Source organism: Eretmochelys imbricata, chromosome 2, assembly GCF_965152235.1.
Source record: "Eretmochelys imbricata isolate rEreImb1 chromosome 2, rEreImb1.hap1, whole genome shotgun sequence".
NCBI classification, from domain to species: Eukaryota; Metazoa; Chordata; order Testudines; family Cheloniidae; genus Eretmochelys; species Eretmochelys imbricata.
In genome coordinates this window covers 180,432,980-180,458,379 of record NC_135573.1, presented here as the reverse complement: position 1 = coordinate 180,458,379, position 25,400 = coordinate 180,432,980, and the positions used below count along the sequence as shown (strand labels likewise).

The 25,400-nt window shown below is 38.6% G+C and overlaps 1 protein-coding gene and 1 long non-coding RNA gene across 3 annotated transcripts in view; one reads left to right on the top strand and one right to left on the bottom strand.

The window, feature by feature from the left end:
• SEPTIN7 (septin 7) overlaps positions 1-25,400 on the top strand; it is a 109,974-nt gene that overhangs the window by 69,736 nt on the left and 14,838 nt on the right. For both annotated transcript variants that reach the window (XM_077811036.1, XM_077811035.1), the window contains exons 4-10: positions 1,282-1,382; positions 2,274-2,408; positions 8,211-8,328; positions 10,036-10,128; positions 16,285-16,381; positions 20,241-20,292; positions 23,788-23,913. In XM_077811036.1, the coding sequence (XP_077667162.1) occupies positions 1,282-1,382; positions 2,274-2,408; positions 8,211-8,328; positions 10,036-10,128; positions 16,285-16,381; positions 20,241-20,292; positions 23,788-23,913 (722 nt within the window). The remainder of the gene's footprint in view (positions 1-1,281; positions 1,383-2,273; positions 2,409-8,210; positions 8,329-10,035; positions 10,129-16,284; positions 16,382-20,240; positions 20,293-23,787; positions 23,914-25,400) is intronic.
• LOC144261454 (uncharacterized) overlaps positions 1-25,400 on the bottom strand; it is a 67,031-nt gene that overhangs the window by 31,284 nt on the left and 10,347 nt on the right. The window lies entirely within an intron of this gene.

The following is a 25,400-nucleotide window of genomic DNA, read 5'->3' as shown; positions in this document are numbered from 1 at the left end:
TGCTAGCCATGCTACTCCATGAAGTAGGGAACATTGCTCTTTGGAAAGTGCTGTGCATATTATGTGCATTCCTTCAGTTACCACCTTAAGGTGGCAGAGGATTGAACAGTGATGCTGCATTCTTGGAATATGATTGATGCCCCAAGGAAAGGTGGTTGTAAGGACTTGAGCCTCTCATTTTACCATAGGGTATAAAAACAATCTGCATAGACTACTGCAAAAAGACAGAGACAAAGACCAAAATTAATAATCTTGTTTCCTTTGGTTTTGTCTAACCGTGATAAGCCTTCATGAAAAAGGGGGTTCACATTTTAGCTTCAAATTTAATGCAAAGTTGGTGGCTAGTACAGATAACGTCATGGTGGGATGAGGGACTTTGCGTACATAACCAAAACCTGATTGGATGATGATGTAGTGCAGATATTGGCAAAACTAGCTCCAGCTGTGTTTTTAAAAAGCTATATGTTGTCTCTGCCCAAGAAACCAACGCTAATGTTGGCAATCTTGCTAACTATTCATAAGGATCAATATATGTTTAGGGAAAGGAAAGCGGGGAAGCTTATTTGCTTTTAAAAGGAAAAATAAAATCCTAAACACTTATAGTGGAAGACTTGGCGTTCTGGGACTGATTTTTTACTAAACACTAAATTTTCTAAAACAATTATACTTTTAAACAAAATGCATAGAAATAGTAGGGATCACAGGCTTTATTCAGTTTTTTTAAAAAGGATAGTCACTTCCTTTAAAGGGAGTAAAGTGGAGTAATTTCTTAGTATGATCTTCGACATGTATGGATATAGGAATATGTATACTGACTTACTACATCTTGTTGCATGGACTGTGCAAGCTTTGGGATCTTTTTGCTAAATTTCTATCAGTATTGGTCACTTTGTTTTTCTAAAACTGCATAAAATTGGAACTTATTAAAATAATGTTGCCAACCAGTGAAAATATTAGATAGTGCTATCAGCTATTGAAAATATTAAGCTCCTCTCCACATACTTTACAAATAGATTTTCTAACATTGATAGTATCCAGTTTTCCACACTTTGTCTTAAAGCTTAAATAAAAAGTCAGATGACATAGGCAGAATGAGTCTTTGCAGCTTCCATTCTGAACTGTGAAGTTCCCCAAGTCTGTAATTATTCATGTATAATTTGTATTCTAATGGCTATCTAGACACATTGAGTCTGTGGGTTTTTTGCATTGAAATAAGTGACATAAAATCATTGTTGTTTTTATAATTACTATATGAGAATTTAAATCCTTTTAATCTTATAGGTTGAACAGTCAAAAGTTTTAATCAAAGAAGGTGGTGTTCAGTTATTACTCACAATAGTTGACACACCAGGATTTGGAGATGCAGTGGATAATAGCAATTGGTAAGAAATTACTTTCTTATGATTTCCCAAAGTAAATTTGAATAATATTGTCCTTGTGATCATTTAGTATCAAAACTCATTTTTAAAGATGCCAGTTTTTCTTTTAAATCATAAGGTTTACTTCTTTAAACTTTTATACATTTGTATGGGCAATATTTCTCTATTAGCCAGAAATTTTATTTTAAAAGCTGATTTGCCTTTTGCTATTTTAATTTGGTTAAAATGCTTTCAGCTTCTCTCTAACTAGCTCGAATGTGAACAGAATCTTCAGCCTTTTGTGCATTATCATTGCTCCCAAGAAGCTGAAACTAATTATTTCTATGATATCACAGGATTAGAATCCTTTGATATCCTGCAAAGAGTATTCCTTTAGTTACTGTTCGTAAGTGTTCAGTTTAATACCATTACAGTGGGTAGTTGTGTTTAAAGGGCTTTTCAGTGGGCATGTGGACTGTTGTCTTAAAGCTATGGTGCTGTTTGTCTTTTTTTAACATTTAATCCTTTATTCTTTCCCTTAGCATATTTGAGTTTATATTGTAATAACAATTCATATTTACTTGCAATGCACATAATTACAGTTCGAAATTCTGTTGACTATAAGAGCAGCTCTTAATCTGAGTTTCTAGGATTTAGGAATGTATTGGTTAACATTTCAAGTTAAAAGTAAAGTTTTGTTATTTTAAAGTGGTTTAGACTATAATTTGTCCATTTCTCCTCCTACATTTAAATACCTCAGTATTTTTAAACTAGATACTCTAGCAATACTGTACATACACTGACTGCTGAAAACAGATAAACAGTATGTGTATCTCATAAATTGATGTTTAATGCATATGTGATATATATATATATAACTGGTCTTACAGGTTTTTATTTATGTACACTCTGTAGTTGGCAGCCTGTTATTGACTACATTGACAGTAAGTTTGAAGACTACCTGAATGCAGAATCTCGTGTGAATCGACGTCAGATGCCAGATAATAGGGTGCAGTGTTGTTTATACTTCATTGCTCCTTCAGGACATGGGTTAGTATCTTAATACTTTAATGTGCCTTTCCCCCCTAATTCTATCTCAAATGCACCTTCAAACTTTTGCATTCCTAAAATATGCAAAATTCCAGGTCAGGATTATTCAACATATAGACTGCAGGCTATGGTTAATTTCATGGGATAATTTAATTCGTCTTCTCAAACACTAACAAACCCAGACTTGTAGTAAATCAGAATACCAAGAAATAGGATTAGTTACCAAGAAAAAAATTGTCAGTTTATCCCATTTGTGAACATTCGTATGTCTTTCATTCCCCTAATGCCACTTCTGTATTAATTATCACGCAATTTATTAAAAATTTGAACTGTAGAAGATGCTCCCAGAACTCAGCCAACAAATTTTAAACTTTCTTTGAACTCAGATGATAACTCAAAAGGGAGGGGAAATGTACCTATATATTTAAGTAGCTCATTTGCCATACATTCATATTGGAACTTAGCATGGCTTTTGTTCAGTGAATTGAAAACTCCTGATACTGAAATTCTACTTTAATTCATAGATTTCACTATTATGCAAACTTTCATCCACTCCATCTCACTTCTAACTTGGTCAGACTTCTCTCTAGTGGGGGAGACAGAAAATTGCACTTTTGAAGTACTTGATCTTGGGCCATGTTGATGTGATATTGGAGGTGTACAGCAATTTATTGTGGTATTACAACTTTGATTAATTTGTGAGTGACTTTCTCTGCTTGTTACATTTGTACCTTAAAAACTAGAAATGGAAAGCAAGGGCCACCCTGCAAAGTAGTAACCAAGGCTGGTGGAAGCCAGGGTGGGGCTGTAGATAGGCTGCTGAAGTCAGAGCTGCTGAACCAGTGTTGTCTAGCACACAGATACTCAGGGTGTGACTTGCATACTGGCAGGCTAGTTGTGAGTACCTTAGATTGGAAGCTCCAATAGCAAAGCATTGTGAGGCACCCATGGTTATGGGGCAGGGTTACGACACAGCCCTTTGCTGATCTGGATCGCACCCCAAAATACCATTGAATCACGAACACTTAAGTGTACTCAGGGAATATAAAGTGACCGAGGCCTAGTTACCATTTTTTCTTTTTTTTCTTTTAAAGATGTTGCCTTATCTGTACAGAATATTACTCATTTTCTACCTGTTTTTTATGGTGTTACATGGTCTGATCTTGTCTCCAGGGCTCACTGTGGCCTATATAATTGTCATTGTCAAGTGAAACACATCTTTCTCTCTATTCTGAATAAAATAAAACTCCATTTACAATGGGCAAAAATATGTGTAGAGTAGGTGTCTTTTCTTTGCCCTCTTGGTTTTAAAATTCTTAAATATTTTCATAAAATAAAATTGAACTGAAGTGTTAGCACTTGTATGTTCATGAAAAATAATCACATTAAATCCAGAAAGACTGCCGCAATCACTGAAAAATACACATAAGGACAGCAAACTCCTTTCCACTGAAGACCACGCACACCCTCAGCAATAGCTTGAGAAATTAAGTGAACCTGATAGCATGCCCAGTAGATTAACAGACTGGGTTGTAGTCACCCAGAATTGGGATTGAGTTCCAGGATTGGATCTCATGGAAAAGTCCCTGGCATTATCCCCTCCCTTTTTATTTATGAGGCTGTTAGCTCCAGTACTTCTGTTTACAACAGCAGATGACATTGTAAAATACTTCTCTGCTTCAGTATTTCCCCCCCTCCGATTTGTGTTAGTTTTTGAAGCTTTTGGCCCAGACATGGTAAAATGGGATCGCATCGCCAAATAGATTTTCTTAACAAATTTAATATGCATTGTTTTTGATGCTTAATGGAAGTTTTGATTTTTAACTATATTTGAAAAGTTAACACTTACCACTAGCTACTGTATATGTGGAATTAAGTATCTTTCCACAAGAGTTTATTGGATTACAGCTTTGAATCCTTATAAATATTATTTAAAGAAATTCAGGTGCATGTAGCATTTTAGAAAATTTTAGCCTTTGCCAGCTCGTCTGGGTTCAATAGCACTGAATAAATAAGATTCCAGTATTTGTCTATGGGAACAAACAATCTCTATTTCTCATAGATTTTAAAAGTACAAGATGAGTTCAAGTGTACACCGCCTTTTGCTGATTTGAATCCAGTTTCCCCAGCTGCTTAAGTGAAATAAACTGAATAAATCCACTCATGGTGGACCTCTTCATGCAATTGCCAGTCTTGTTAACTGTCTTGGCCCTTCAGATAACTTAATCAGCATGGAAGCTGAACAGAATTCTCAGCCATAGGATTTGTCCTTTAGACCAGGAGTAGGTTATTTTGGTGGAATGCGGAAGCTTGTGTTGCCCCTGCAAATGTAGTATCCATTCGTAGATATTAAGGTCAGAAGGGACCATTATGATCATCTAGTCTGACCTCCTGCATAATGCAGGCCACGGAATCTCACCCACCCCTTCCTGCGATAAACCTCTCACCTATATCTGAGCTACTGAAGTCCTCAAATCATGGTTTAAAGACTTCAAGGAGAAGAGAATCCTCCAGCAAGTGACCCGTGACCCATGCTACAGAGGAAGGCGGAAAACCTCCAGTTCTGGCAATCTGGCCTGAACAGTCCTGTACTAAATTCAAGTGTGGGGGAGAAATTTAAATGAGAAGCTAGTATAAATATAAACAAAGTCAAATCTGTTGACAGTGGCCTGATCTAATCCCAGTATAAACTTTTTTTTTATAATGTAGCTTTTTATTGAAGTCATATCTGTACATGTTATATCAGAGAAGCACATTTCCAAGATACATTCCTGGAGTATTAGTCTTGGAGGTCTAGCTGTTTCGTCATAATGCCTCAACTCTATATTTGTCTAATACATCTTACATTTAAAATATTAGAATATTAAAGCACAGAATCTAAGAAATAAATGAAAGTAACAAACTTTATTCCCTATTGATACCCAAATGGTTATTCTACTTTATCGAACAATCATCTAGGTGAAGAATGTGCCACTGTACTGTTGACATTTGACACTCAAAGTTCTTCGCTCTTTTCAGAATATTGAATTAAATGTAGGTCAGTTTCAGTTTAAACTGGGAAACAGTTGTAACTGTAGAGTACATTTTAATTAAATCTTGCAATTTGTGCTCTGTTCCAAATAAATAAGAGGAGAGAACCATTCAAGTGGCCTAGTGTTGTTGTTGGCAGGCAAGAGAACAGACTCTGAATTTGAGCTGCTATTCTCTAAGCGAAAGGGGGTTGACCGCACTGCTAGGTATCTCTTGTCAAAGGGGAGATAGATTCACTTCTGTTGCTTTCTTATCAAACTTAGCCCTTACGCCAGAGGTCCCCAAACTATGGGGAGTGTGGAGGAACATTTGCGGGGGCCCGAGCTAGCCCTCCTGGGGGACAGGGAGGGAGCACAACCCAGCCCCGCTCTGCTCTGGCCATGGCCCCAGCTCTGCAACTGGCCCCAGCCTTGGCCCCTGACCACAGCTCCATAACCAGCCTCGGTCCCTGATTGTGGCCTCGTTGAGGCCCTGGTCCCAGCCCCTGGCCACAGCTGTGGCCCCAGCCTTGCCCCCCTTTAACGTTGTCCATGTTCTCCTACCCATCCCCCAGGAGCCGCCCACCCTGCTCCTGACTGCAGCTTCGGTGGGGGAGGGTCGGACAAGGGTAAGGGGGGGCGTGACCCCAAAAATTTTGGGAACCACAGCCTTAGGCTATAGGGGTGGCCTTGACAAGTTCTGAACAGAGGTCAGCTCCATGGGAAACTGCTGCACCATGAAGTTTATTTGTATAGAGATAGGAATTGGCTTTCTTTTCAGATCATGTTCTTGATGGGTCATATCAAACATAACATAAGAATGGCCATACTGGGTCAGACCAAAGGTCCATCTAGCCCAATATCCTATCTTCTGACAGTGGCCAACACCAGAGGGAATGAAAAGAACAGGTAATCATCAAGTGATCCATTCCGTTGCCCATTCTGAGCTTCTGGCAATCAGAGGCTAGGGACACCATCCCTGCCCATCCTGGCTAATAGCCATTGTCGGAGCTATCCTCCATGAATTTATCTAGTTCTTTTTTTGACTGTGTGTGTTGTGTGAAGAAATACTTCCCTTTGTTTTAAACCTGCTGCCTATTAATTTCATTTGGTGACTCCTAGTTCTTGTGTTATGAGAAGGAACAAATAACACTTCCTTATTTACTTCCTCCATACCAGTCATGATTTTATAGACCTCTGTCATATCCCCCCTTAGTCATCTCTTTTCCAAGATGAAAAGTCCTAGTCTTATTAATCTCTCCCAATATGGAAGCTTTTTTTTATAAATCCCTTCCAAATCCCTAATTATTTTTTTCTTTTTTTTTGAACCTTTCCAATTCCAATATATCTTTTTTGAGATGTGGCAACCACAAAGGGTGATTTACTGCATGGAGAGTCATAATCTCAGGGCTTAGGAAGTTGGAAAAGTGTGCTTAACAAGGTTAGCTGCTTCATGGGTCAGCTGCATCTGAATTTCTCTCACATTATGGTGGTTCAGAACACTACTTAAGTACTTTTACAACAAACTGTATTGGGAACGTCCGGTTGTTTCACAGGATTGATGGAAGGTTTAGCACTATACAGCAAATTATCTAATTGTGCATCGTTATGGTAGGCAAGGTTTAAGAAGTTTGAGTATTTAGATTATTTAGGTCTTTTGGTTTAAAGAATGGTGAATGGCATTAATGAATTCCTGCCATGATAAAATTAGGAAAAAATGCACAAGAATAAAGTGTAGGAAGACTGCCAATTTTTAGAGCTCTGGGGAAAACTTACAGCTTTTGTACAATAGAACTGCTTTACCCTGAACAGACAGAAATGCTAGACAAAGTTGTAAATCATGTCTGAAGTGTCCCATGTCCATCACTAACAAGATCATCTCTTCCCATGATTGTAGTCTTGATGATGGTCTTACCATCAGGTATGGAGAAACAAATGAAAATGAGTTTGATATCATCCTGGTGGATACTTGTCCATATTACATAACCATAGTTGGTGGTCTCCCTGTTTGAGGGGCCCAGGCTTGGAATAAACAAGGGTATTTCTGAATGTCAAATCTGAAGATTTTTGGTAATGCTATGTAAGGAAGCTTGCTTTTTATTTTAGTCAGTCCTGTGGCTTCTCAGTCTGTTAGAAGAAATAACTTGAAAATTATTTTCCAAAGAATAAAATTGAACACTTCAAAATTTACAGACCTGGAGTTCATGCTCCAGTTAATCACTCTCCTGTAGCATTATCAAGAAACCTATAGCCCACATTATATAAATGTTCAGTGGTATTCCACCTTCTTCTTGTCTCCAGAACTTTCTTTCAAGCATCATATTATTAAAGTGAACAATATCCTGTTGCTACTGTTAAAGATACTTATGCAGTAACAAGAGCACTCATCCATTTTACTTCCAGTAAGTCAGCGTTTCCAAAGCGCAGGCAGGACTGCCTATTGGGCGCATATGAGCTGTACGTTGAAAGAGTTTAGCCTTAAACACTACATGAGAGTTGAAGTGGATTAAAATTGGTTGCATTTTCCTCAAGGAGGGGAGTTTTCGAAAGAATGGGCGACGGGGGATGGATCACTTGATGAATACCTGTTCTGTTCATTCCCTCTGGGGCACCTGGCATTGGCCGCTGTCAGAAGACAGGATACTGGACTAGATGGACCTTTTGTCTGACCCAGTATGGCTGTTCTTACAGTCTTAAGTTTGATAAATGCTGTGGAAAACAGCATATTTTTTTAGGGGATCTAATGTTCAGTGCTTAAAGAATTTAAATTACAAGAACTTAATTTGTTTTTCAGACTGAAGCCTTTGGATATTGAGTTTATGAAGCGCCTGCATGAAAAAGTCAATATCATTCCACTTATTGCCAAAGCAGACACACTTACACCTGAGGAATGCCAACAATTTAAAAAACAGGTGAGTTGAAAGACTCATCTATATTTACAACATAGCCTGATTTAGCGCTTTGGTTTCCATGTGGCTAGTTTTAATTTTTCATACAGTTAAGATTAAACCCCGAAGCAGTACCTCAAAGCTGCAAAACTGAGTAACATATACCACTAGTTTTGAATATATTGGTGGAACGATCTTATCCTTGGGGGAGAAATATTAAAAGTGCTGTGGGATTCTTGATGAGTGAAATATGTTCACTGAATTTGTGTCTTTTAACAGCGACAGCATGAAAGAGAGCTTTCAAAGTTGAGATAGTTATAGAACGAAGTGTGAAATAATGCCTGTTTTACCAGTTTCATTAGTTATATGGAAATGGTAACAAATTAAGTGCATGAAACCATCAAGATTAAAGAAGAGCAAGTAGCTAGCTAAAGGACATTATATGTGATAGTTAGTCTTAACCTTCTTATCAGAACTCCAGTATTTAAATTTTAAAGGTAGTGATATTGTAATATAGGTGTGGCTGCAAAATTGTTCTAAATGCATTAGATTTGTAGAGTGGGCTTAAGATTCATCTCCTCAGTGGCTACAGAGTGAATAATCGCAGTGGCATAATTTGTTCTTTTTGGAGGAGTGTGGGGAGACAGGATGGGAAAGTGAAGAGGCAAGTTTTTTTTTGTACTGTTTCTAGTGCAAGTTTCTAGAGGATCCAGCTTCTGAAAAGACAGTTGTAATATAAGTTAGGTAGACAGCATGGTGAAAAAATTGGGTTTGGGACTATAAAGGGAATGCAACTCCTGGTCTCAATGGGAGAGCAGACATGAATTCCATTTTGTGATATTTCTCTGATGTAAAACTTCATGTACAAGGATAGGAGGAACGTGGCAGAATGTTGTTGCTTATTGGTAATAAGTATGCAACTTGTTTAATATGTTGTATATTTTTGTTGCCATTCTTCAATTTCTCCTGAAAATAAAACCTTGCACTAGAGTTGCATACTAGAAACCTCTCTCAAGCTGCAAAATGATATACCAAACACTACATCCTCTAACCAATGTCTGTCTTTAAATGGTATAGCCCTTTCCTGTTCCAAAATTCTGGACAACTGAAATCAGATTTATTAAAAATAACTTGCAAATAGGTAATTTAGAAATTAGGAGAGTGAGTGTCTTAATTTTTTAAGACACTCAGCTGCTCTTAAATTTTCACTAACATTTTCATTTTTGTTCTGTGCTTGCCACTGGAGTCAGTCCACCTGCCTCAAATTCTGCTGAGAGGGACAGGCAGGTGATACTGCTTCAAGCAGTGCCAATTCAGCTGAGCTGGAGGTGAACAGAAGTAGGAGTGACAACAGTAACTACAGTAGAACTTGTATTATTTAGCTATGCTTGAAAATCATTCAAACTTTTGTGGGAAAAAAAAGTGTTATTGAAAGAACAGTTTATTTAGATTATGTGCAATAAATGGAAAATTCCAAAGGTTAAATTTCAGGCAAGTTTCCAAAAATTAGATTATTGGGGGATTTGCTGAGCATACTACACCTATCTTTCACATACACTAGCAGTCATCTGAGGCATTAACTTCATTGCAGAAGTCAGTTTAAAAAAGAGAATTCCCCAGTGCCAAATGGAGGGAGTAGAATGACCAGGTAACAGCAAGTAAATAATGCATGCTTCAGTAATAATTTTACTGATTGTTTGACTGTTAGTAACTCAGTGTTTTCTCTTTTAGATTATGAAAGAAATCCAAGAGCACAAAATTAAAATATACGAATTTCCAGAAACAGATGATGAAGAAGAGAATAAGCTGGTTAAAAAGATAAAGGTAGATAATTTTTGTGTTTTGCAACATATTGTTCACAACTAGATAATTTCATTTTAGGGACGAGGGAATATCTTGCCCTTTTTGAGGGCTCCAGGACTAGCTGCTCCAAGAAGCAGTCATTAATGGTGTCCAGGAATTTTATCTCTGCATCCCATCCTGAGCCCACATGTTCTCAGACAACATGGGGATAGCTGAAAGTCACCATTATTATTAGGTTTTCTGTTTTTGTAGCCTCTAATTTCCGTGAGCATTTCACAGTCACCAGTATAGTGACTGGTAGCATACTCCTACTGCTATACTCTTATTATTCAATCATGGAATTTCTATCCATAGAAATTCTGTGATACTGTTTGATTCATTTAAGATATTTACTCTGCTGACTTACACGTATACTGCCACTCCCCAACCTACTCTGCCATTCCTGTATATTTTGTAGCCTGGTATTACTGTGTCCCATTGGTTATCATCATTGCACCAAGTTCTTGTGTTGCCTGTTATATCAATATTCTCATTTAATAGCAGGCATTCAAGTTCACCTATCTTAGTATTTAGACTCAACCATAGCACTTATAAATTTGTCAGTCTTTAGTTGTCTGCCTTCATGTGATGTGATGGAATGGGCTTTTGTTTGACTGCTTCTCGTCAGTTCCTACCTGTATTTACTTAAGTTATATCCTCTCCTCTTTATTAGAATATAGAGTATCCCCTTTAATAAATCCTCCACTACAGGATGTGTCTGTCTGAACCATGTGCTTCTCTGCACCTGTGATCATTCCTCCGATCCTTAGTTTAAAAACTCCTCTGTGACTTTTTAAATTTTATATGCTTTAAAAAGTCTGGTTCTGTGGTGGTTTAGGTGTAGCCCATCTTTCCTATGTAGGCTCCTCCTTTCCCAAAAGGTTCCCCAGTTCCTGATAAACCTAAACCCCTCCTCTGAACACCATCATCTCGTCCGTTCATTGATACCCTGCAGTTCAGCCTGTCTGTCTCGTGTGGAACTGAAAGCGTTCCCGAGACTGCTACCAAGAAGCCTAAGGCTATGTCTACACTAGAGAGCATACGGTGTCACATCTGTACTGATGCAGCTGCACCACTGTAAGAGCTCTTGTATAGCTGCTCTGTGCTGACAGGAGAGAGCCCTCCTGTCAACATAATTTAATCCACCCTCAACGAGTGTACCACAACCACCAACTCCTCCCCAGTACTGCACATAAGTCTGTCTAAACGTCTTGAGATCTATAACCTTCATGCTCATCAGGTAATTCACCATGCACTTCTCCTGGACATCATAAACCCAACTATATGTTTATAATGATCAAATCCCCCATTACTATTGCCTGTCCCTTCCTAATAACAGGGATCCCCTCCCCTGGAGAGGTATCCTCAGTGCGAGAGGATGCCATGGCATCATCTGGAAGAAGGGTTCCAACTAAGGGATCATTTCTCTCCACTCCAGCTTGATGTTCTCCTTCCTCAAGACTTTCATCCTCCTCAGCAACATAAAGGCTGTCAGACTGGGATGGGACTGTTCTGCTGTGTCCCGGAAAGTCTCGTCTGTCTACCACTTTGTCTCTCTCTGTCTCCAGTTCAGTCACTCTGGTTTCAAGAGCCCGTACTCTGTCTCTGAGGGCCAGAGTTGCTTGCACCAAATGCACAAACATGCCACCTCCCCACAAGGCAGGTAAACATACATGCTGCATTCAGTGCAGTAAACTGGATAGCTCCCTGACTCTGTTGCTCGACTTCTGCCTTGATTATTTTTAATCTTGCAGGGTTGGTTGGTTGTTCTCTGTGTGTATATTTTTTTTGAGTGGGGTGATTATTGGCCTAAGTTAGAGAATATTTATTAGGTGTCTCTGGCTCTCTCGCTCCCTCTCTGAACTCTCTCGCAAAAGTCCCCTGTTCACTAGCTCATCTGGTCAATTACAAGCTGGCTTTTTAAACCCCTGTTCTCCCTGAGTTAGCCCTGCCCCCTTGTCAAGAGATTCTAAGTATAAAAGGATGGCAGGCTAGAAACTTTTTAGGAAACTCTCAGCCTAGGCTCAACACACAGACCAAACTATAAACTTCAATCAAGCAGGCATATGGCAAGCAAGCACACAACGAACTCACCCCAAGGATCACGTACTCACTCCTCCTTCACCTGGAGAACTCCCTCACTGAACTCCCCTGTTTGCTGCTCCTGTTCACTAGCTCCTCTGCTTGCGAGCTGGCTTTTTAAACTCCTGTTCTCCCTAAATTAGACCCACCTCCTTGTCAAGGGATGCTAAAGGTAGTAGGGAACGAAGGATGGCTGGCTAGAACCTTGTTAGGAAGCTCTTACCCTTGCTTAGCAGGCCACTAAACTCAGGCCCCATCCTCCCCAAATAGACCACACAGAAACTTCACTCAAGCCTGTAGATGGCAATTTTGTTGGAATTAATGACTTTTTCCTTTTTCTGGAGACCATTTTAATGAGCTTTTGAATAATCTAACACCCTGCTTAAAAGTAGGGCTGTCAAGTGATTAAAAAAATTAATCGTGCTGTTAAACTATAATAGAATACCATTTATTTAAAATTTTTTGGATGTTTTCCACATTTTCAAATATATTGATTTCAGTTTCAGTGCAGAATACAAAGTGCACAGTGCTCACTTTATTTTTAAATATTTGCACTGTAAAAATAAAACAGTATTTTTCAATTCACTTAATATGAGTACTGTAGTGCAATCTCTTTATAATGAAAGTTGAACTTACAAATTTAGAATTATGCACAAAAATTATTGCATTCAAAAATAAAACGTCAAACTTTAGAACCTACATGTCCACTCAGTCCTATTTCGTGTTCAGCCAGTCGCTCAGACAAGTTTGTTTACATGTGCTGGAAACAATGCTGCCCGCTTCTTGTTTACAATGTCACCTGAAAGTGAGAACAAATGTTCTCATGGCACTGTTGGAGCCGGTGTCGCAATATATTTACATGCCAGATGCGCTAAAGATTTGTATGTCCCTTCATGCTTCAGCCACCATTCCAGAGGACATGCATCCATGATGATGATGGGTTCTGCTCGATAACCATCCAAAACGGTGCAGACTGACGCATGTTCATTTTCTCCATCTGAGTCAGCTGTCACCAGCAGAAGGTTGATTTTCTATTTTGGTGGTTCGGTTTCTGTAGTTCCTGCATTGGACTGTTGCTCTTTTAAGACTTCTGAAAGCATGGGGGGGAGGGATAGCTCAGTGGTTTGAGCATTGGTCTGCTAAACCCAGGGTTGTGAATTCAATCCTTGAGGGGGCCATTTAGGGATCTGGGGAAAAAATTGGGGATTGGTCCTGCTTTGAGCAGGGGGTTGGACTAGATGACCTCCTGAGGTCCCTTCCAACCCTGATATTCTATGATTCATGTTCCACACCTCGTCCCTCTCAGCTTTTGGAAGGCACCTCTGATTCTTAAACCTTGGGTCAAGTGCTGCAGCTATCTTTAGAAATCTCACATTAGTACATTCTTTGCATTTCGTCAAATCTGCAGTGAAAGTGTTCTTCAAACAAACAACATGCTGGGTCATCATCCAAGACTGCTTTAACATGAAATATATGGCAGAATGCGGATAAAACATAGAGCAGGGGACATACAGTTCTCCCCCAAGGAGTTCAGTCACAAATTTAATTGACGCATTATTTTTTTAACGAGCATCATCAGCATGGAAATGTAAACAGACTTGTTTGTCTTAGCAATTGGCTGAAAAAGAAGTAGGACTGAGTGGACTTGTAGGCTCTAAAGTTTTACATTGTTTTGTTTTTGAGTGCAGTTATGTAACCAAAAAAAAAAATCTACATTTGCACTTTCACAATAAAGAGATTGCACTACAGTACTTTTATGAGGTGAATTGAAAAATACTGTTTTGTTTAACTTTTACAGTGCAAATATTTTAATAACAATATAAAGTGACTGTACACTTTCTATTCTGTGTTGTAATTGAAATCAATATATTTGAAAATGTAGAAAAACATTCAAAATATTTAATAAATTTCAATTGGTATTCTTTTCTTTAACAGTGTAATTAAAACAGCAATTCATCATGAGTAATTTTTTTAATCGCGATTAATTTTTAGTTAATTGCGTGAGTTACTGCGATTAATTAACAACCCTACTTAAAAATAAATTTTAGAATGAAAACTATAGTCAATATACATTTAACTCTTATATGACGGTTTATTACCTCCTTATCCTTCCAATCTGTCACCATTGTTCATTTCATCCACCTGTACATTTGTGAACTATGGCTGTATTCTATCTTGTCTGTACTGTGGGTAGCATAGTGGGTCCTTGAACTTTGTTTGGGGGTCCTGAGTGCTGCCATAATACAAATAATTTATTTAAAAGCATTTCCTGTAGAATGTAGTAACTATATCCTGTGCTAAATCCCTTCTTTAAAAATATTAATCAGTGGTAGAGAACACTTCAGTAACACTCTTGTGTTTTGAACCAGTGCTGTAGAATAATTGATAGGGTTTTGTTTTTTTAAATAAGGAATAAACTTGGAGGCCCAAAGCATAGGTATGCAGCAGCACAGGGTATGCTTACTACTGAGTTAAATAGAAACACCCTCTAGTGATTGGTATGCTAAAACTGCAATTGAGGAGAAAAGCAGCAGAAAACCGAAAAGGGCCCTCAAAGTGTGAAAAGCTCAAACTTTTAAACAATTGAAAACCCTTGGTCCTTCTCTCATACTTCATTCCATCATATTTTGTTTCCCTCAGTACTTTCCCCAGATGTATTTCTTTTTATTCCCAACGGTTTAACAGGGTTCTTCTTCCTAGAAAAGATGTAATATTTTTGTTTGCATTGTGTATTGAAAACAATTGGAATGGGGAAGACCTAGGGTTCTCCCAGGATAAACACAAACAGATATAGGAGTTGATCTGGTGATGAATCTTGCTAGCCTGTAGAGCAGGGGTGGGCAAACTTTTTGGCCCAAGGGCCGCATCGGGATTCCAAAACTGTATGGAGGGCAGGAAACGGAAGGCTGTGCCTCCCCAAACAGCCTGACCCCTGCGCCCATCTGTCCCTTCCCACTTCCTGCCCCGATTGCCCCCCTCAGAACTCCCGACCCATCCAATACCACCACCCCCCCGCTCCTTGTCCCCTGACAGCCCCCTCCTGGGACCCTCCGCCCCTAAATGCCCCCTGGGACCCTGCCTCCTATCCAATCTCCCCTGCTCCCTGTCCCCTGACTGCTCCGACCCCTATCCACCCCTCTGCCTCCCGACAGGCCCCTCGGGACTCCCACCCCTATCCAACCCCCCCATTCCCTGTCCCCTGACTGCACCCCCATCCCCCCAACCCATTCCCCCCCCTCCCCGGGACTCCCACGTCTATCCAACTGCCCCCCGCCCCTTTACCATGCCACTCAGAGCAGCAGGAGCTTGCAGCCACACCGCCGCACTGCCCGGCAGGAGTGGCGGGCCAGAGCGCTGGTGGCACGGCAAGGTGAGGCTGCAGGGGAGGGGAACAGCAGGGGCTAGCCTCCCCGGTTGGGAGCTCAGGGGCCAGGCAGGACAGTCCCACAGGCCGGATGTGGCCTGCGGGCTGTAGTTTGCCCACCTCTGCTGTAGAGGGAAAAGCAGAATAGAGATAGGGGAGAGATGGGGTTAACTTTGTAAGATGTTGCTTTCAAGTAATTGACAGCTTTTCTTGTGTGTAAATTTGAGTTCTGCATCAGCCAAGGCAGCCATTTTTGATGACAATAAACTCAAAAGTTATGAGTACAAGATTCAGTCAAAGCAAACATTATAGTAGCCATTAAGAATAGTGAATTGCATAATCACTGAGAAATAACCAGTGATCAAAACCCTTTACTCAGACTGGCTGACAATCCTTGTTAATCAGTACATGGTTTACATGCTCTATGGCCTATAAAAATAACTGTGTGGTTATTTTTAAATCAGACTTACAGACCAATCAGAATACAGGGAATTTCAAAGCTGGATAAATCTCCTGTAACTGGTACATATCAGTAATAGTACAAGCTTCCCTGAACTTTTGGTGAGCTGGATTACAGAATAATAAAACCCTACTTTGTTTTGTATTAAGTTTATACTTATGCTTTATTTCAATATCTTTAGGCAGAAGACACACATTGGTATTGAAAAATCATACTGTTTTTTATCTTTTAGGACCGTTTACCTCTTGCTGTGGTAGGAAGTAATACGATCATTGAAGTCAATGGCAAGAGAGTCAGAGGAAGGCAATATCCTTGGGGTGTTGCAGAAGGTAAACTTTTTTCCAGTATTTGTAGCTTTTCTATTGTAATGTAAGTGCATTGGATTATAAATAAATCTGCAGTCTTTGCTTCAAACATTTTAACTTACATTAAAGTATTTGCAACTGAAAACTTAATAAAACCTGCAGATTTTGTTCAGCAGTGCTACAATTTGTGTAAATCATCCTTTTTCCAGCCTCAGAACAAATGCAGTCTTGCCAAAGTTAAATGTTTTATAAAAGATATACTTAAGTTTTTTGCTTGTGAATCATCTGTTCAAGACCCATGGAGGTATCTTCCAGTGAACTGTAATTAAACTGCAGTATCTTACTTTAATTTCAGTTCATACTTCATTACATAAACAAGATTATGCTTGATGTTCAGCTGTTTACTAGTGCTCATAATATTTCCACTTCAGTGTTGCAGAAATGTCCATATGGTTTATTACATAAACAATCAGTTTCCTAGTCTCTTGTTTCCAGGGGCTTTCGCATTAGGGATGTTTGTTTGATCATCTAGGCTAGAATAAATACAATTTAAAATTCCTGGCAGATCATCTTATTTTCACTAGACTATAATAAATTGTTGTTTTTCCTAAAGCCATTGACCTTAGAGTTGAGCACACTGAAAGTTTTCGTCTCGCATTGAGTTCAAAGATACATTTTCATTTAACAACCCAAATGCCATTCTCCGCTATGTAAAGTCTAATTAAAGTTTGATATTTGCTTTTTGTACCCGTTGTAAGTGGAAATAGGTATAGTTTGCTGCTTTAGTATAGATTTGAAGATAACTGTTTTTATGAGATAACGATTATTATTTGCCTGCTACATACCGTTCATTACCTCTTTGCATGCATGATAAATATGGTACATGAAAACCCAAACACCGAGCCTTCAACAGCTGCCTTTGCGAAGTGAAGTTTTATTCTATTTTTGGTTTGCATATGTATGCACCCAACTCCAACATACGTTGGAGTGACCACCATAGATTGTTTTACATTGTGTTTACCACAATAATTCTTATCTATAAACTTTATGAAGCAAATTTTTTTAAAGCAGCTTAACTGTGAACCAAGTTAATGCAGCACTAAACAAAACAGCATATTTTACAAATATGTTAAAGGAAGTGCTGTAGTTCTTTGAAGTGCATGTCTGACAGGAAATGGGTTTTGGTGTAGAGTATAAACCAGCTGCAGTAGAACATTGGGAGGGGGCAGGGGCAGGCTCTTGGTTTAGACATTTGAAATATTAAATGGTGCTACCGTTTTTACTTTAAAAACAAACTTTTATAACTCTATACTTTATTGGGAGTATGATTTCACATGTTATGTAAATGGAATGTCAAAGCAGAAATTAAAATTATTTGGAGTAAAATAACTGCAGAGTATAGCTGTTGCATGAATTTGTATTAGAGGGTCACAAGCCTTGTTGCTTTTCTAGGCTGAGCTTAGATAGCACACACCAGGGGCTCCTTGCATTCCTCCATTCCCCTCCGCAAGCTCCCTGTTCACATCCTCCTAATGCCAGGACTCTGTGATCCCCTTTCCCATATGCCAGAGTCTGTCTCCCCATATGCCAGGGGCTCTGTCTCCCATGTCCCCTTCTCCATACCATTGTCTCCCATTCTTCCCCCATTCCTCCTACTATTCTTACTACTTATCTTTCAGTCTGGTGGAGAAATCATTCACAGTATCTTTCACAGTTCTTTGATCTATAAGCAAATACATTGGGTCAAGTGCATGGCTTCGATTTGCTCAGCCACTGTGTATTTAAATACATACTAAATAAAGGTGAAACAAGGAACTTGATGTCTTACAAAGATCATCAGTGGGGTGCAATTTTGCAGAATATTCTTTTGCAGTGAACTGTTTTCAGTAAAGTTATGTTTATGTCCTGGTCTTTGATGATGATGTCTGCTCAATTAGTCTGACCACAGTGCAAGTGTAGAATTAACCTGAATCCATTAAATGTGCAGATCCGAGTGGTGGTTTCGGGGGTGGGGGGAAGAGGGTGAGCATCAATAACAACTCTGATCTGATTCAGTGTTTGCTAATGATTCTGGGACCATTAACGGCGGACACTCAGGTCATTATGTAGATCTGCTGGAATTCCAGTCCTGTTGGAATTCTCCCATGGTTTACATTGCCATCCCATCTATAAACACAAACTCACCAGATATTGTATTCTGTAAATAAAGCTACACTTCAGATTCACAAGCAAAGAACTACATGTAATTTCCATTTTAGTCACTTATCAGTCTCATACACTTGAGCAGTGATGTAATGGCCTACATCTTCTGGGTTAGTGTTCATCTGTATAAATGTCTATAATTAACAGGCTCCTGATTTTCAAACTCTGTGTAAATTAGCAATTAAAATAGAACCACCAATTTTAGCATGAAATTCAGTGGGTATTTGTGTACTTTGATTTAATTTTTCTTTGGAAATCAGGAGTGCATTGGTATATTTGGGATTTTAGTAAACTGGCAAATTTTTGAAAGGGGATTTGCTGTCAATATATTGTACTACATTTTTCTTTTACTGTAGGATTCTTTGTCCGATTACATAGTTCCTTTTTAATTTAAGAACTTTTGATTAATTGGGTGTAATTAAAAATTGATTTGGTCTTTCTGAAGTAAATATACATAATACACCCAATATTTTAAAAACAGTATTTTCCTGATCCTGGTAGACTTTGTTCTCAGGAGAGCTAACTTGGTGGGTGTGATGGCACCTGGCTTGGTGTGTTGGAGCCTTATTTGGGGAAGAAGTTGGCAAATCAGGACACTGGGGACTAGGAAAATGAGTTTAGTCAGTTATGTGCTGATTGCCTTACCCTTGCTCTCTGGCGAAGTCAACATATAGTCTTAAAGTTCCTGGATTGTTCAAATACCTTTACCGTATGTAAATATTTTAAAAGTGATGAATAAAACTGTTCATTTGTGTCTGCTTCCAGTACTATGAAGTTCAGATATTTTAGCTTCCAAAAATTAACTACTGTATCTGTTCAATTGGTAGAATTTACCTGGTACCAAATTTGATGTCACTTCACTTGTAAAATTGATTTTGTATTTTTATGTGGTAACATGGCAATCCAAAATTTATAACATATCCTATATGGAATTTGTCTCAGATACATAGTATAAAGTTCAGTGGCTCTTTGCAAACATATATATGGATGTCTGTTCCAGAATCGTGATTAAATGCAATTGGGATTATTGCTTTCTAGTTGCATGGAGACACTGTCAACTTGAAATCTAATCAGCTTTTTAAGTGTAATTTAAAGTACTACATTTGTCCCTGAATTCCCCTACCAGTTTATTTTACAATCATATTTTCTTATGATATATCTTAAATGTTTTTCTCTGTTGCGCTGAGACTTACACAAGTTGGGAGACTTCGCCATGTAGAGGAAGCGGTACATTAAACAGCCATTATTTAGTTAGTTTCATTGAGTGTACACTCTCATCTTTGTTATAGTAATCTTAGATGCTATTTGTAACAATATAGTTGAAAAAATTAACACACTTTTTTTAAAAATTTGGTGTCACTTTAAATTTACCTGTTTCATTTGGAAATTATTCTTCACTCTCTTCCCTGAGCTTTTGAAATGTTATGTACTGTCCAACAGCTACTACATTTCAGTGGTAGGTTGAGTGATATGTTTTGCATATGTGTCTGTTAAGCTTTTTTATGTAATCTGGAATGAAAAGTATAAAATTCGCTCTGGGAAAGAAATATGGGGGCACTGTAGAGAAACAGGAGGTTTATACATAGGAAAACATTAATACTCAAATATATTCAATCTCAACATCTCCCTCTTCCTTATGTATGGCACAAGTTTTAGTTACATTTTACTTTCTTCCCCACAGTTGAAAATGGTGAACACTGTGACTTCACAATTCTAAGGAACATGTTGATAAGGTAAGTAGTTTATGTGGAACATTGCACACCTATTGTGAAAGGAGTTCAGTTGAATATAAGAGAAGGAAACTTATGTTCTCTACCTCCTTATATTGTATATTCTTTTTTAAGGACATCTTTCACTTCTCTGCAAATGTTGAATATTGATCTGCTTTCTGCTTCAAGTAAAAGTGCAGAGTATTTACTTTATAATTCCAAGACCTCTTGCTTCGTTATACAAGAATAATAGTCTCATAACATGTCATAATTTGTTCATCAATCACAATCAATGAAATGCGGCTATCTGACACAGCCTCCAGAATATATTTTTTCCTCTCTAATTGGCAATGGAAGTTTTGTCTTTTGTCCCTTAAATATTTATAAGATTATTTGAATAGGTCAAGATTGAGCAGCTAGTGCTCCTGTCATTAAATAGTGTGGATTAGAACTTGCTGGACCAATAACCTTGTTTCTATCCTAACATAAATGACAGTGAAATATGCAGGAAATGAAAACAGAAATGCAGAGGGACAAAATAGAAGCCCTCTTAGTACAATAATACCTTTCAACTTTTTAAAAGTTTGCTAAAATGTAACAAGCCTATGGGAAAGAATGGTAGTAAGGGAAATTTGGATTAAAAGCAAGCTTTTCTATTGCTTTTCCGTTTTTTTCCCAATTAAAGTACAAGGCCTAAGTTCTGTCACCTGTGACTCAAAATATGCAACTCCTGCTGAAGTTACTAGAAATTGTGGATGTGTGTGAGGGCAGACTTTGAACCATAGTAAGTTAGTCTTGAACAAGAGTTTGATAATTGCTTAATACTTCTATACTGTCTTACTACAGAGAGTACTTGTGGAATAAACTGGTTGCTTTTTAACATACTAGTCCTTTGTTCCAAAGTAAAACCTTAGTCATGCAATATGACAAGGAATAATTAAAAAGAAGTAGGCCACTCCCAAATTTCTTCTAACCCAACAAAACCCAGTACAATACAAATTCAACCATGCTGTCCTAGAAGAACAAAGTTTAATTAGCATGAAGTTGAGCAAAGGAAAAGTTAGACTTGACAGTAAACCAAAGACTGATTATAAAATTTTCAGGGGAAATAATGGAAGATATGTAAAGGGATTGACTCAAAAAGGCTCTGCAAAGTATTAGCTACATTTAACACAAAGATCTTGTAATGGAGAGGGCTGGACTAGGTAGTTTTTTCTAATTCCTGTGGGGTGTGGTTTTTTGTTTTTGTTTTTTTTATTGTATGTAATGTACGTCAACATACTCTTGGGCATAATTTTGTTTAAACAAATCCTGAGCAAGTGGTAATGTTGATGTATTGCCTGCCCACTCTGTGTGTGGTTATTTTTTCCTGAAAATTGATAAACCAACAGACAATTGAAGTTCTGTTCGTACTGATGTAATACTGTCTAGGCATTTAGTGTCCTAGTTCCAGGATGGGTGTTTTCCAAAGTAGGATTTGATGTATTCCCTGTGTTAAAAGGTGATTGAGTCTCTCTGCCTTTTTTATCATGGGCAATTTTAGATTTATTTCCCAATCTCTTGTAACAATTGCTGTTTGGCAGCTTAGCTTCACTCCAGAGGATTTTCTTTGAGCTGCTGAATGGATATTGTGGATAGTTGGTACTTGACCTTTACCTTGGACACACAACAAGTACTACTTCTGTCATAAATATAAAGGGAAGGGTAAGCCCCTTTGAAATCCCTCCTGGCCAGGGGAAAGCTCCTCTCACCTGTAAAGGGTTAAGAAGCTAAAGGTAACCTCGCTGGCACCTGACCAAAATGACCAATGAGGAGACAAGATACTTTCAAAAGCTGGGAGGAGGGAGAGAAACAAAGGGTCTGTGTCTGTCTGTATGCTGGGTCTTGGCCAGGGATAGACCAGGAATGGAGTCTTAGAACTTTTAGTAAGTAATCTAGCTAGGTGTGTGTTAGATTATGATTTCTTTAAATGGCTGAGAAAAGAATTGTGCTGAATAGAATAACTATTTCTGTCTGTGTATCTTTTTTGTAACTTAAGGTTTTGCCTATAGGGGTTCTCTATGTTTTTTAATCTAATTACCCTGTAAGATATCTACCATCCTGATTTTACAGGGGGAATTTCTTTATTTCTATTTACTTCTATTTTCTATTAAAAGTCTTCTTGTAAAAAACTGAATGCTTTTTCATTGTTCTCAGATCCAAGGGTTTGGGTCTGTGGTCACCTATGCAAATTGGTGAGGCTTTTTATCCAACATTTCCCAGGAAAGGGGGGGTGCAAGTGTTGGGAGGATTGTTCATTGTTCTTAAGATCCAAGGGTCTGGGTCTGTAGTCACCTAGGCAAATTGGTGAGGCTTTTTACCAAACCTTGTCCAGGAAGTGGGGTGCAGGGTTTTGGGAAGTATTTTGGGGGGAAAGACGCGTCCAAACAGCTCTTCCCCAGTAACCAGTATTAGTTTGGTGGTGGTAGCAGCCAGTCCAAAGACAACGGGGGGAATATTTTGTACCTTGGGGAAGTTTTGACCTAAGCTGGTAAAGATAAGCTTAGGAGGTTTTTCATGCAGGTCCCCACATCTGTACCCTAGAGTTCAGAGTAGGGGAGGAACCTTGACAACTTCTAAGCTTGAAATGTGGAAGCTCAAGTCAAGTTTGTGCTTGGAACTCTAATTTATTGCCTGACAAATGTTTAGATGGGTCTAATGCAGCATTATTACAAGACTATAGAGCTATATTTCATATTGGTCCTTCTCATTTACAAGTTCACCTACAAAATATATTATATTTGTAAAACTTGTAATATTAACATTTGGAATGCTGCAGTTCTTGGAGTAGTGTTCCTGTGGGTGCTCCACTTCAGGTGTGCCAGAGCCTTTGATTGGAGATTTTTGGTAGAAGTGTCCAGCCTGCACATGTGCCCCACACATCCTCGTGCTCCCCACAGAACCGCAGCCAATGGGAGCTGCAGGGGCGGAGCCTGTGGGTAGCTCACGGCGGAGCCTCCCCGACCCCTCCACCGCCTAGGAGCTGCAGGACCATGCTAGTGGGAGTCCCCCACCCCAAGGTAAGCACCCCCAATCCCCTACCCCTAGCCCTGAGCACCCTACCACACACCCAAACTGCTGCTGCTGGCCAAAAATCTCTGCTGTCAGAAATCTATATTCAAAGGCACAGGCACACCAGAACTGGAGCACCCATCAGGTGATGCATTTCGAAGAACTCTAGTTACTTTACAAGGTAAGTAAGCTCTCGATTTTGAAATGCTATTCTGTGCAAAATATGCTGTCCTTTCTGTGACCCTACCATCATTCATTAAGTTTGAAATGAAGGCATTTATATTGTTGCTCTCATGAACAAGAATATTAAAAAAAAAAATTCTCCAATTCTCATTGTTTCGATAGGACAGAATAAATTTGATTGGATTATTAAATCTGCAAAATGAAGGTGATCTAATCTGATTTTCAGATCATGTTTGACATTCATGAAGAATGAACTCTGCTGATAGCCTGTACTTCTATTGACAGAACTCACATGCAGGACCTGAAGGATGTCACTAACAACGTACACTATGAGAACTACAGGAGCAGAAAACTGGCAGCTGTTACGTACAATGGAGTTGACAACAACAAAAACAAAGGGCAGCTAACTAAGTAAGTGCTTGTTAAATTTGTATCAACATTTGATGTCACCATTCTATATTTTCTACTTAATTTCAGTCATTTACCTCAAGTTATGAAGGCCTCATCTAAACACAATAGAGCACTAAAATTTAGTCAACATGTTTGCTAAACCTATACAACTGCTGTGTGTAAACAAGCAAGAAGTTTAATGTTCATTGTGATTCTTCAAAGCACATTAATCATTTGAGAGTTTTTGGACATCAAGGTTTCTATTTCTGGGCACAACTTGCTCTTGGCTTTTGTGGTTTCTCTTGCTGATGGTGCTGCTCAGTGCTTTGTTTTTGCGGAAGAGTGGATTTAATTATCTTTGTGTTTAGTAACTTTAAGAATAAAATCACACATTCTCTTCCCCATCTTCAGTGGACTCTGCTCAGTATTTTTCAAAGCCTCTCATCGTGGTAGAAAGCTTGTTAGTAACACACAGCAATCTTTCCATCTCCATACCTTTGTGAGAGGGAAGCTGCTAGGGCAGTATTTCAACCCCAGCTGGTACAGGAACAAAGAACTAAAAACTTTGGTCCCTTTTATGGTTGCACTTTGCATGCTATTCTAGTTAATTTTAAATTATGGAAGCATAAAATATAAATTTTGTTTATTCTTCCTATTCTGTTTATATAACAAATAAGTTGACTATTTTCAAGAATTGTTAGATATCAGTATACATTTTAAAATTTTGTATATTCATCTATGTAATAGTGAAGACATAATGTGTCTGAGGGAGCTAGTGTAAATTATTTCAGGTATTTGTTTTAAAAAATTATTCTTGAGGCAAGTTAGTCATGAATGGTATAATTATTTCCTTGATAGACTGAGAATAGCATTCCAATATAGTATCCGAGTGCAGGGGTGCTATACAGTGACTGTCTGTCTCGCAATTGTACAGCTATTTCTCAGCGAGGGGTATCCCTGATCTCTGGCAGGGGCAGGTCGCAGTCTGATTTGTATGGCTATTTCACACTAAGGGCTTGTCCACACTAAAATTTTTACTGTTTGAATATGGTTCTGAAGGAATGAGTTAGCTGGCACAATGCTAAACTTGTGCCCCCTGCTACATTGACTGCCATGTAATAGAATCATGTCACCAAATCAGCTTTTCACAACCAAGTTCAAACACAGTAAAATTTTGGAGTGAAGAGAATTCCAAAGTAGAACCGCATCTGTACTTTGACTAGTCATGTTGTTACACACACAACAGTTTCTCACCTTGCCCAACCTGTTGTCACAACGTCCTGCTCCACATCCTTTGAGGCTCTTGAGTGCTCACAGAGAGAGATTTAAAATTTCTTTTTAAAGTTTGTCTGCATTGCTGACAATAGCATAGCATGGTTGATTGAGCAGGCAAGAGTCCAATAATACCTCCTCTTCTCATCCCTCGGATCCCTCAGGTAATTTTAGTGAAAAAATACCTCATGGGGTAGAGTGATTATGAAGAGAATTGGGGAAGAAGGGAGAGATGT